We start from the raw sequence: 11563 nt of genomic DNA on the forward strand, positions 1-11563 counted from the left end.
TTCTATGAACAGTTTATTGGCCAGCATAAGACTAAATTAGGTAATCCATATAAAAAAAACACTATTTACATGGAATGGAAAAGAGCTCATATTACACATTTTACTCCAAATGTGAGACATCTGTTTTCCACAGTCCTGACACCTTATTCAACCGAAACAATACATATTAAAAAAGGGGCATTCAGTATAAAACGATTAAATATGTAGGCTACATTTAACACACAGCCTATGACCTCAATCCCCACAGGATCAGTCACTGAGCTCCTCTTCGTCACTGAAGTATGCACTCTTTTTGATCCGGGGTTTCTTGGAGTCGTCAGAGGTGGAGGCTTGAGGTCTGTCGTCGTTAAGGGCAGCCGCCTGTTCCCTGTTCCTCTTGCGTTGCCGCTCGCTGTCCAGACTAGCTTGCTGTGATGGACACACAAACAGAGAAGAAGGAAGATGGCACCTCAAAGAATGGAGAATTTGTGGCGGTGTGTTTGCAGGGAACGAAATGGAATCCATCCATTCCATTCACACTTAGAGCTGCTGAAGGGACGATTTGAGATATGTCAAGAGAGAGAGAGAGAGCAAAACCAAAGAGAAAACAAGCAAAACAAAATTCCCCTCTGTTTCTCCATCATTTGGAAGTGTTGCATTCAGACCAACCTGTGGTGGAACGGTGAGACCCTTATTGATTCTAGGGTTGTGCTCCAATGTGATTGACAGGCAAGATGGATTCTCAAAAATGAATCACAAATTAGATAGCCTGATTGGTCAGGAATAAGCAGGGAGCGTTTGCGACTCTGAATACAGATACAGAGGCAGGCAGGAACGCAGTATAGCGCGACAGATTAACATCTGACAGGATGGCTGGAGGATTTCTAACAGCTCATGAATCTTACAGACAGCACCTCACCTAATACCATTGAAAAAGTTGATACAGTGATTCCCAACCAGAGTTACGTACATTACTAGGCGAACGTGTTGTGTGGTTCCGAATAGGTAAAACGGAACAATACAGTACAATGATCATGCTACTACTGTAAGCAGCTCTTCAAATTGTGTTGTACGTAAGATTTCAGAGCTAATATTTGAGTGAATTTGTTAGAAATGGTTTAGCCAAGCATCCATCAGCCACAGCAATGCTCTGTGGGGAATATCTGTTTTATTGGACATCGCCTGCCTTTGCATGAGCCTATTTCGATTTTGTACTGCTCCTGGCTTATTTCTGATCAAGCAGGGCGTCTCCTTCCTGTCAATCATTGAACAGCAACACTACTCTATGATGGAGAAATATAGGGTGGGAGGGAGGGAGGCTCGTCAACAAGGTAAGCAGGGAGACAAGGGGATTTTTCTGTAGTTTATTTTCTAAATCTTGCTGTCTTCTACTCTTTTCAGCTCTCTCGCATTAGTACTCTCCGATCTTAACTACAGCAGTTTAACCAAGGCCTTTTCCAAATGTATGTTATTCTGTTGTTTGCTCCAATATTGCTCCTATCAAACTCTCTGGGCCCTTTGTTCAGGTATGTTGGACCAAAGATGGTTTATGAAAACCTGGAGCGGTGCATGAAATTGTTTAGGTGTGGATGGGGGACCCCTTGTATAAGACAGAGAGCACAGTGTAACAATGGTTACCAAACGCAATTTTTTTTTTTTAAAACCACATTCTCTCATTCTTTAGAGGAGTAGCAAGTCTACTAAATGTGACAAGACAGTGCTAGTGATCCTAAGATAATGATTTTTCAGTCACACTACATTCTCTCTGTTTCCGGAGCAGTAGCATGTCTACTTAGATGGACTTTAGGTACCAACCTGGAATGCAATAGCTTGACTTAGGCTGTCCAGGGCTGGGTCTTCACCTCCCTCTTCCTCACTTTCTTCTTCCTCTTCTTCACTAATGAGGTAAAAAACAAATCAGGACGAGAGAAAAATAGTCGTTTGACAGTTTTGGTTATTTGTGTATTGTTAATGGTTAGTGTCAGATTTATTTATTTATTATTCTTATTCTTATTATTTCCCTTCCTCCATCCTTGTGTCTCTCTCTTGTACACCCACTAGCACCTGCCATAGAAAACTCTTTGGTCATTGGCTTTTAATTCCATTTGAGTTATTGTGCTGATCTTTCACTCTGTCTTTGAATTGGTTATTCGGTGTGTATAAATTATGATTGTCATATTCATTTATGCCCTAAGCCACCTTAAAAGTCTATACTGTACATTCAGTGCATATAATAACATTTACATTAATTTACTTGACTTATACACACATAATAATTCATATGTTGACCTATAGGACATGGATGTGTGTGTGTGTGTGTGTGTGTGTGTGTGTGTGTGTGTGTGTGTGTGTGTGTGTGTGTGTGTGTGTGTGTGTGTGTGTGTGTGTGTGTGTGTGTGTGTGTGTGTGTGTGTGTGTGTGTATTTTATTTTTATATTTATTTTGTATATTACAAGTTGTACCTAATAAGGCATTATTATATATAGATGGGACATTGATTAACGCTAAGGTGATTACTTACATATGATCTATCTGTCCTGCTTTTTTTTTCTTTTTTTTCTCTTTCTTCTTTGGTGGTTCTCGCTCACCCAGCATGTTTTTAGGGCACGCATAGCTCAGGTGTCCCGGATCCTAGTGTAGAAGACAAAAGAGTGTAAGAGCATGCATGGACCATCTCTTACTAATGGGGATATCGCCATTTTCACAGCCATACATTAGATCACTTTAACAGTAAAGATGGCACAGTCTTTGAATGTTCGACCAGTTTTGAATATTGATACATTATTTATCTTATCATGTTCCAACATGTTTTATAATTTGAATCTATTAAAAATATCACCTTTTTTTGTAACTGATACCGCTATCCCTAGCCCTTAGACCCCAGAGAAATCCAACCACCCATATATATAAACCTTCTTCTGAACATAGAAGATGGACAGACTTACCCCACACTCGTAGCATTTTGTCTTGTCTTGGTAGTTCCGTCTGCGGATGAACTCAGTTGTCCGCCCGTTGTCAACAGCAATGCTTGCCTTCACTGTTCTGCCAAACAGCTGAAGGAAAAAGAGTTAGCTGTGAACAGTAGGGGCCGGAGAGAGCTGTGCTGTTATGTCTAAGCCCATCCTCCTCATAAATGACATGGACCTACAAATTAACAGTAAGTCCCTGTTTGCAGCCAAGGCCAAAATAAAAAAAAAGGAAGGAAGAAAGAAAGTGTAACCAAGGCCTTGGATAAAATAATCTCTAATCCGCACCCCCTGGGTTCTTACACAATTACATAAAAAATATATCTAGGTTTTGTTATTAGGGACATCAATGAAATAGTTCAAAGCAACAATCTTTGTATTCACTTTGACTAGATCCATTTAGTCACTTAGTAGATATGATGATTTGAGTTACTAGTGTGGTTAAAAAGAAAGTAAACAATCAATCTTGGGAGTGAATAGAGGCCTACACATTCAGTCGTCTTTGGCTTTAAGGTAAGTTGAAGCCTGCACATTCTGTGGAGTCTCACCTCTTTGTTGTTTAATGCTCGTGAACAGTTTTGGGCTGATTCTTTGTCCAAAAAGAGAACAAACGCCACTCCTTTAGATTGGCGTGTCTCTTTATCCTTTACAATTGTAACCCTTGAAAAACACATTGCCACGTTGTTAATATTATGAATTATATTTTCGTAATGAGAATTTACTCATGTGGATATACTAACAAGAAACTTCAGCACAACAACGTATGGTTGAGGATCACACGCAAGATACAGGTTCTTGAAAATAGGGTTTTTGATGTGATGCACTTACTTCACAACTTTGCCATACTTGGTGAAAAGCTGAAACAGAAACAGATGACAAATACCTCAGTCGAAATTGGTTGCAAACACGGTACACTTGGAGTTAGTCTATGCAAATATATAACACAATCACCAAGTATTGATCATATTGTGGTTTAAACTGCTACAATACCTTATGAAGGTCGTTGTTGGTTAGAGAAAAAGGCAGATTCGACACATACACAGTGCTCTTACTTGGTGCCAAACCCCCGCTCATGTTGGTCTCATCTGGTAGGGTACTGGACATATAAATTGGGTTTAATAAGTATGAATTGTCAAAGAAATGCAGACGCATGCATAATAACATAAATAGAAATACTCGTCTACCATTCTTATTACTTTAACAGACAACTCACCCACAACGTGAACCCCAATCAAAACGATTATAGTATGGTGAAATGAAAGGATAAAAAACCTGCTAAAGTCTAATATGAATATGTATTATGGTGCGAATCCAACGAAAACGAAAACATTATGTCGCAGGGCAGTGACGTAAGGCGCGCCTCGTCCAATCAGAGCCACTGTCACTGCTGATACCGACGAAGTCGAGGTGAGACTCTTTTCCTAGCATACATGCTACAGCTACATGGTTATTGTTTCGCTTTCGTACCAATTATTGGCGTCTGGTCAACAGGCTCACGTTGCCTTAAACAGTTGGCGTGGTTTTATTCAGGGATTGGTGAGGCTAGGTCGTTCTGAGCCGAGGTAATGTGGTTATTTCTGAAGAAGCTGTATGGTTGGGGCATTAGCAATAGTGTCATTCTGCCATAAGAGACCATAGGGTAGGAATCTGCCTCAACACAAAGTTAACTGTTGTACTTTAAAAGTTACACCTCTGCTCAACTATTTGTAGTGATCAAGTTGTATGGAAACTAATGGATACACGTATGCATGTGTGAACACTGCTGGAAGATTACAAAAGTGGGTCGTCTTGTAACGTTGTACGCAGTCGTTCACTTTCGCTTACCTCTGATGCATCTCCAATCATCTCAGTTCTGGGACATTGCAAGGGATGCACTTCAAATGCATACGCGCAAATGCAGTTTCGTTAAAAATGATACACAACTATCTGTTAGACATCAATGATTTCAAATATTTAAAAGAGGCTCGTCCCCTTGAAGCCCTCTTCTAGGAGTCAAAGTTCAATCTTTGCATTGATCAATAATAGTCTTGCCTGCATGCACTAAACTTGTCTCCATCTTCCAATAGATCGGGTTGAAGAGCTTTTTTTGTTTAAACTCTCTGCAAGCTATTTAGCTAACAAGTAAGTCTCTTTTCATCCTTGTTTTGTATTTCTTTATTCAACAGTGGCTTAAAAAAGCACCATAAAGTAGAGGATGGTATTAAAGACATTTAAAACAACTATAAACTAAGACTAAAATATACTATACTCAATAAGAGTTAAAATATAAATGTGATCTTTAACGGTAAAGGTAGGTATTGAGTTAATCTTCTTTATGAAACTGCCTGTTAATCCTTGGTCTCCCCCTTCCAGTGACGTATAGAAGAGAAAGGAGCACGCGCGATGTTTACGAGGAGCGCTTCATACCAGACAGAGCTGTGAGTCCCTTGTTTATGTCGTGACTATCCTTAGCCTAGGCATGGTTTGATTTGGTTTTACATTGGACCAATCATAACAGTTGATTGGACTCTTTAAAAGTATTTGTAAATGTGGATCTCTGATATTGATCCTTCCGGGCTCTTAGTTGTCTCCATCTTTCAAATTCAACTCAAAGATTTACCAATGTTTTAGCACAGCTTTGTCATTGAGCTTTTGCAAAGGAGGCCAATGCTTTTAAGGTTGGGTCGAGTCTAGTGCTACCTCAGTTGATCCAGTTTGTTTGCTCTTCCAATTATTTAATATCTTGCAACGCAGGGTGCTCTGAGAATAGTGGATGAAAACACAGGGCAAAACAAAAACACACATTCGGACCTGGAATGGAAATGGCAAATTAAAAGCTCTGCTCTCTCCCCCTGTTATCCCTAAAGCCCATCCAAGCATGTTTTTGGTAGGCTACAAGGTTGAAGTTCACTTATATTAATTGGATTACATCTACGGGATACGTGGATGTCCACTGGCTGTAATTGACCAAAGAAGGCGAGACTGCTGAAAAATACTAAAATAGGATTTATCAGATTCCTCTGCAGAAATGAGGCAATTAACCTAGGTCACTGTTGCCTTCTAATTAGTGTCCACGCAAACTGATGTGTTTGATGGCACATTTCCACCCAAAATATATTTTAATTGGGATAATATTTACTCAACCTTGGTAAATATTGCTCAGTTTCAGAAAGCCCTGGCTCTCTTTTTTATATTTTTATTAGTGCGATAAAAACCCAAAGTGCATTTTTTATGGAACATCAAATTAGGGCAATACTTATGAAAAAAATAAGGACATATCGTTAGTCTCCATCTTGTGTTCATAATCTATCCAGTATGAGCTGAAGTACCACAAATAAGAAGCTTCACAAGCTTTCCAAGCGGCTGTACTACTTTGGGTCAAGTTAGCGGTATCGTAAGGCTCAGTCGGGACCCGGTTTTGGTTCTGCGTTGGGTTTTAGTTAGCGGACCAATCACAGCCCTTGCTGCTGCGTCGCCTCGACGCAAGGTAAAGCGTTTTTTTTTGGAGGCGCACGTCAGGCCCCTGCGATGGACCCAATGAGAGTCCGCGAGGGCGTAACGTGTCCCCCGCAAAACCCCTTGCGTTGCGTCGACGTGGAACAGTCACGAAGCCTTTTACCCCAGAGTGATGTAGAGCGAGCGACGGCGCCGATGGGGTCCGTGGTGTGACGTCTCCCCATGTGTTCCTTCCAGATGACGTACCCCCGAGCGCCGGGGGGGGCCGGCGGGGAGAGGAGGGGTCCGTTCGGCCGCCCGGACGAGGACTACGGCCGTGGCGGCGGCGGCGGCGGTGGCGGGAGCGGGGGCGGCCGGGGCGGCGGCGGCGGCGGGGGGGGGTACGAGTACGAGGGAGCCCCTCGGTACTTCCCCAACGGTGGCGGCCCTCGCAGTTACCACGCCGAGGAGCAGAGGGGTTACCATGGCGACGGCCGCGGCAACCCCCACTTCCCCGCCGAGCGCCGGGCCGGACCGCCGGCGAGAAGGGTGAGCTATGATTTTTTTATTGGTTGTACTTTTATTTTATTTGTGTCCGGGGCGTCTTTACAGCCCCCCCCCCGCTCTGCACTCTCCCATTATAAGAATCTCTTTGGCCGAGCAGTGTGGGAGAAAACACGGCCACACACGGGGAGAAAACACGGGTAGTTCGCCACGTTACTCGGCCACCTTACTCGGCCACCTTACATCACCAGACCAATTTCGGAAGTAATGGTCTGGAACCTATATAGCATTAGCATTGTGTCGCGTCTTAGCCTAGATATCTTTGTTGTGTTCGGGGAAAGGGTTAACCTAGAAATTGTAAGTGCTAAGTTGGCACTTGTTTCTATGAACATCCTTACTGTACCGAAAGGGATGTGTTGTTGTTACTCTTCTCCTGACAAATTTACCTATGTAAGGAACTTTGGTTAAGCGTATGCTAAAGTGCCAAAATGTAAATGCAAATGTAAACAGGCCTCTCGGTTCATTTTCGTTTTACAAGGGGTATTGCCAACGAGCATGGACCAAAAGTCCTCTGGACGCCATTGGAAGGAAGTCTTATCAGAGCAGGGAAACGTTAGACTTAACCAAATCCTGTCGGAAGTACGGCAAACACATCTTTCCTTATCAACGACAGCTTTAAAAGCAGCTGTTTGTTCGTCTTTTAGAGAAAATAACCCGGCCAGTTTGTTCAATACTGTCGTGTTTCACATCCGTGGGAGCCATCATGGCTGTGTACGAAAAGGTACAATAGGTAAACAATTGTGTTTTGCCCAAGCAGGTTGGAAAATATGTCTGAAAGGACGGAGTGGGCTGCCAGTTGCATCCGCCAGAGTAAATAAAACATTGAGCTTGCAGATATGTCTGTATCCCAGGTTAGGGACACAATGTACATAGAGGTAACTCTCACTAAAATATAGACGTAAGATTGGGAAAACTAGGAAGAAGCATTCTCTGTATTTAATGGTGATACAATAATGGTGTCCAACATCTATAGTGGAGTGCTGGTCTATGCCGCCCCCTAGTGTTCACTCTGCGCACATTCTAGTTAAGATCAGTGATTCAAATCCATGGCGATGAAGAGCTGTATTTTATGGAAACCTTATACTCTTACACGTGTAGACTTTTAGGAGTGTGAATGTTTTTGCATCCACGTAAGCGGGGGTATTAAGGCAGCACTTAACACGTCCGGGATGTGTATTATTGATCCTAAAGGATTAGATTTGCTGTACGAGGCGGGTAATTGGAGGACGACGAAACGTTACACCCACCTCCGTTTTGCACTTGGTGATGTAATGGTTGTATAAAGAAAACAAGCCGGAATATGTTATTTTTTTATTTTTTTGAATTCTCTCCTGGTGTCGTTCTGACCAGAACCGTGTGTATGTTATGTGTGCTTTATTGTTTGTCAGGAAGAATACCCATACAGAGTACCCCGGGAAGACCCCCATCCACCGCGCACGTCCGAGTTTGGGTAAGACTTGCTGGTTCAAATCTGTGTTTGACCCAGCGATTGGCCCTGGCTGAAGAGAACCCTTGCCCTGTATATTTGTTTCTTCCCCCATTATGTTCAGTTTATAACTGTGAAGTAAGGCACATTGGATGACTTTTAGTTGCGTGAATAAACTATAAAAAAGTGCAGGTATGTCTAATTTGTCAGATTTTTTCCATGTCTTTTGTTTACATTGTCCTTGTTGCTTACCTGCTGCTTGCCTTTCAAACCAAATATAATCCCCTTTTTGAGCTATTTGGGTACTTGGTTGGCATTAGAGACCAATATTTACAATAGATATGACTAGTTTTTTTCATGATGGAATATGAACCCCATCGCCGTACCACAACACAGTCCGGCCTGTGCTATGAACCAGAGTTCGGTGGGCCCTGCTTCTGCTCTATCCCATAGGGATGGCGCGGTTTGGCGGGGGGGGGGGCCCGCCTCCATTCTTCAATAACCTAGTGTGAAAGGTTTATTTGTACAGTACAGTACATCATAAATCACGGACGTGTGGTCCAACCTGTGTCGGCCCTTCCTCAGCCTCATTCCTTCATCCCTTCGCGGTGCTCCATTCAAGGCAGTCTCAGACCGGCTCTCAGAGACCCGGGCTGGCTGCGGCTGAGCGGTGAATTATACTTCTGCGCCGGTCCGCTGGCCTCCGGCCGGCTCCCTCGTGGGTCTCCAAACCGCGGGCGTAGATCACGGAGGTGGCTGCCGTAGCTCAAACGCACCCTCCAGAGAATGAACACACCGAGACTGGCTTTCCCGCTATGACCCGTTAGAGGAGTTGAAGGGGTTTTTCAAATTTACTTGATCATTTGTACAACGTTTCTTTTTGTTATGAAGATCACCAGATACTCAGTAACTCAATTATGCTGCTATTTCAGCGCAGCTTTATGTTTCTACTTTAAATGATTTGGCCGGGTTTTTTATAGTTTAATTGATGGCTCTTTCTAGGTCCAGATTACAATCAGCCAGTATTTTCATGTGGCTCAACCCCCCCTTCTCGTGGTGTAGCCACGTTCCGTAATTGGGCAGTTGGCGATCCATTGACGCCCATTCTGTTCCAAACAGCTTTGAGCTGGTTACGAACCAGCTCCCATGGCTGTGATTTGGTTTGTCAGAAACAAGTGAGCGTATGCAAGCTGCCCACCTGGCAGACTCAAACTAACATGTATGAAAAAAGAGTAAAAGACACATCGAATAAAAGACTTGGATCTAATACAATACTTAAAAAATATATGGAAGACGTATGCACATACACAATAAAATTGTATAAATGTTAATATGTGACACTTACATTTTTTGCAACAGTCATTGTAATGTAAAAAGAACATAAAATAATATAATACTTGGGAAGGGTTGAGTCATCGGGGCCAGTGTTGATGTTGGATTCTGGCGTCGGGATCCTTGACGAAGCGCAGGAACGGAAACAGTCGTGTCCACATTCCTGAAACCATTATCTGGGGCCGCTGGACCCGTTCCACCTTGTGTGTTTACACCATATGCTGGTGCCGGGTCGACACCATATTAGGCTCTCTCCTCCCCCTCTTATCTGAACACTGCTCTTTGTTACGTTCCCTGGGCTGCTTTTGCTTTTTGTTCCAAACACAGCGTCAGGTTCAATATCACTTTAGGTTTCTTAAAAAAGATAAAAACCTTTCCGCCCGTGACGGGGTTAGAAAAACCTAGGATGGGAGGATGTGAAGTTCCCCGACACCAGGGGGTGTGGGGTTCAGTGTGGAGGTAGCACAATCACCACTTTTTAAATAACCGTGAGGTGAATGGGTTTCATCGTTGCTCTACAGCAGTGGTTCCCAACCGTTTTTCTCCAGGGCCTCCCTAATTCACTTCTGATGGAACATGCAAAATTAAATCCCTTTTCGCCCAAAACCTCTCCAAAACCTGCTTGCATATACTGTCAGCTGACATTTTTCCATATGTTTTTGCTATCGAGTCTGGTTTGTTTGTCCGAGGTCGTCATGGTAACGACGGGGGGGCGTGACTTAGCGGCAGGTCTATTTTCAATCGCGGGGTCCGTGTGATCAAAAATAGTTCTTTCAAGCTCGGATTAGCTGTTATAAAGGCACGCACGGGCGCACTGCTGCTGCATTTGCTACATTCTGAAATTGCGGCACTCCTCGGACGTCAATTTGCCTCTTGCCGTCAGAGGCTTCACTCCCCCCCCCCCCCCCCCTTGGCTCTCTGGCACCCCCCCCAGGTTGGGAAGCACTGCTCTACAGGACTTAAGCTTCATGGTGCAGCTTGAGCGTCTTGATCTCTGCACAGGGATGCATCGGCCTCTCGTCTGCATGCAATGCACATCATGCAGTGAGTCAGTAGGGAAACACGAAGGCCTCGCTAGGCGGGATTATGCAGTGGGCAGGATGTTTGAATCCCCCGGTTCTGTGTTTGAACAACAACGCCTGCAGGCCATCTGAGTGAAGGCATCTCTGAGCGAGAGGGCCCAACCCCTCCCCCGCTCGTGAATCTGTGCCTTTTATCTAATGAGATGAAGGGGCCGAATAAGATTACAAATTTTGTCTTGGATTAAATCTGTCTGCTGAACGTTAAATCATTTCTTGGGAGTCTGGCCTTTCTCCCGTGCAACCACAGTTCTTTGAAGCTCTCTCCCTAAAAGAGGCATATCAGCGTATAGAGTATAAATACGTGTGTGTGTGTGTGTGTGTGTGTGTGTGTGTGTGTGTGTGTGTGTGTGTGTGTGTGTGTGTGTGTGTGTGTGTGTGTGTGTGTGTGTGTGTGTGTGTGTGTGTGTGTGTGTGTGTGTGTGTGTCCCGATACTGACACGTATGTTTATGGCTCCAGCCCTGCCAGCATGCGAGCCCCGCCCCCCCACCCGGTGCGCACCCAGCAGGGCATGTATCCGGCGGTCAGGAGCCTCCCAGAGAGCGGGGACGACTCCCTGATGCAGGCCATCCTCAGCCTGGACAGAAGGTAGGTCGGGGGGGGGGGACACGGAGGAGGGAGGCCGCTTGAAGTCAAATCTGGAGCCCGGTTTGGGCGCAGCTCGCTGGCCCAAGACGCTAGTCTAAGCTAGCTGGTCTTGTAGGGGGGACCAGGTTTGATGAGGTCCAGCGGTCCTTTTGCTGCTGGTTGTTCCCTCAGTGGAGTGGCTATCCTGCCGAAAGGTCCTGGGTTATACCTCCAA

The 11563-nt window shown here is 44.3% G+C and overlaps 2 protein-coding genes across 3 annotated transcripts in view; one reads left to right on the plus strand and one right to left on the minus strand.

The window, feature by feature from the left end:
- Nucleotides 1–4323, minus strand: zcrb1 (zinc finger CCHC-type and RNA binding motif 1). The gene is made up of 8 exons (XM_056578248.1): nucleotides 4159–4323; nucleotides 3936–4041; nucleotides 3774–3802; nucleotides 3494–3605; nucleotides 2925–3032; nucleotides 2501–2610; nucleotides 1795–1876; nucleotides 1–408 (listed from the first exon to the last, which is right to left on the minus strand). Exons 2-8 carry the CDS (start codon nucleotides 4017–4019, stop codon nucleotides 250–252), a joined length of 684 nt encoding a protein of 227 aa, XP_056434223.1. The 5' UTR covers nucleotides 4020–4041; nucleotides 4159–4323; the 3' UTR covers nucleotides 1–249.
- The window catches only part of pphln1 (periphilin 1), a 23817-nt gene continuing 16531 nt past the window's right edge, over nucleotides 4278–11563 (plus strand). Inside the window, exons 1-6 of one of the 2 annotated variants that reach the window (XM_056578246.1) lie at nucleotides 4278–4352; nucleotides 5012–5066; nucleotides 5298–5362; nucleotides 6618–6908; nucleotides 8312–8373; nucleotides 11221–11349. In XM_056578246.1, coding sequence (XP_056434221.1) covers nucleotide 5066; nucleotides 5298–5362; nucleotides 6618–6908; nucleotides 8312–8373; nucleotides 11221–11349 — 548 coding nt within the window. In that variant the 5' untranslated portion in view covers nucleotides 4278–4352; nucleotides 5012–5065. The other variant, XM_056578247.1, reaches the window with a different exon arrangement.

Source organism: Gadus chalcogrammus, chromosome 19, assembly GCF_026213295.1.
Source record: "Gadus chalcogrammus isolate NIFS_2021 chromosome 19, NIFS_Gcha_1.0, whole genome shotgun sequence".
NCBI classification, from domain to species: domain Eukaryota; kingdom Metazoa; phylum Chordata; class Actinopteri; order Gadiformes; family Gadidae; genus Gadus; species Gadus chalcogrammus.

Coding starts and splice junctions, on each gene's coding strand:
- zcrb1 (XM_056578248.1), bottom strand. CDS start 4,019: ATGAGCGGGGGTTTGGCACCAAGTAAGAGCACTGTGTATGTGTCGAAT. Junction 3,803..3,935: donor CCAACAACGACCTTCATAAG/GTATTGTAGCAG, acceptor TTTCTGTTTCAG/CTTTTCACCAAGTATGGCAA. Junction 3,033..3,493: donor GAGCATTAAACAACAAAGAG/GTGAGACTCCAC, acceptor TTTTTCCTTCAG/CTGTTTGGCAGAACAGTGAA.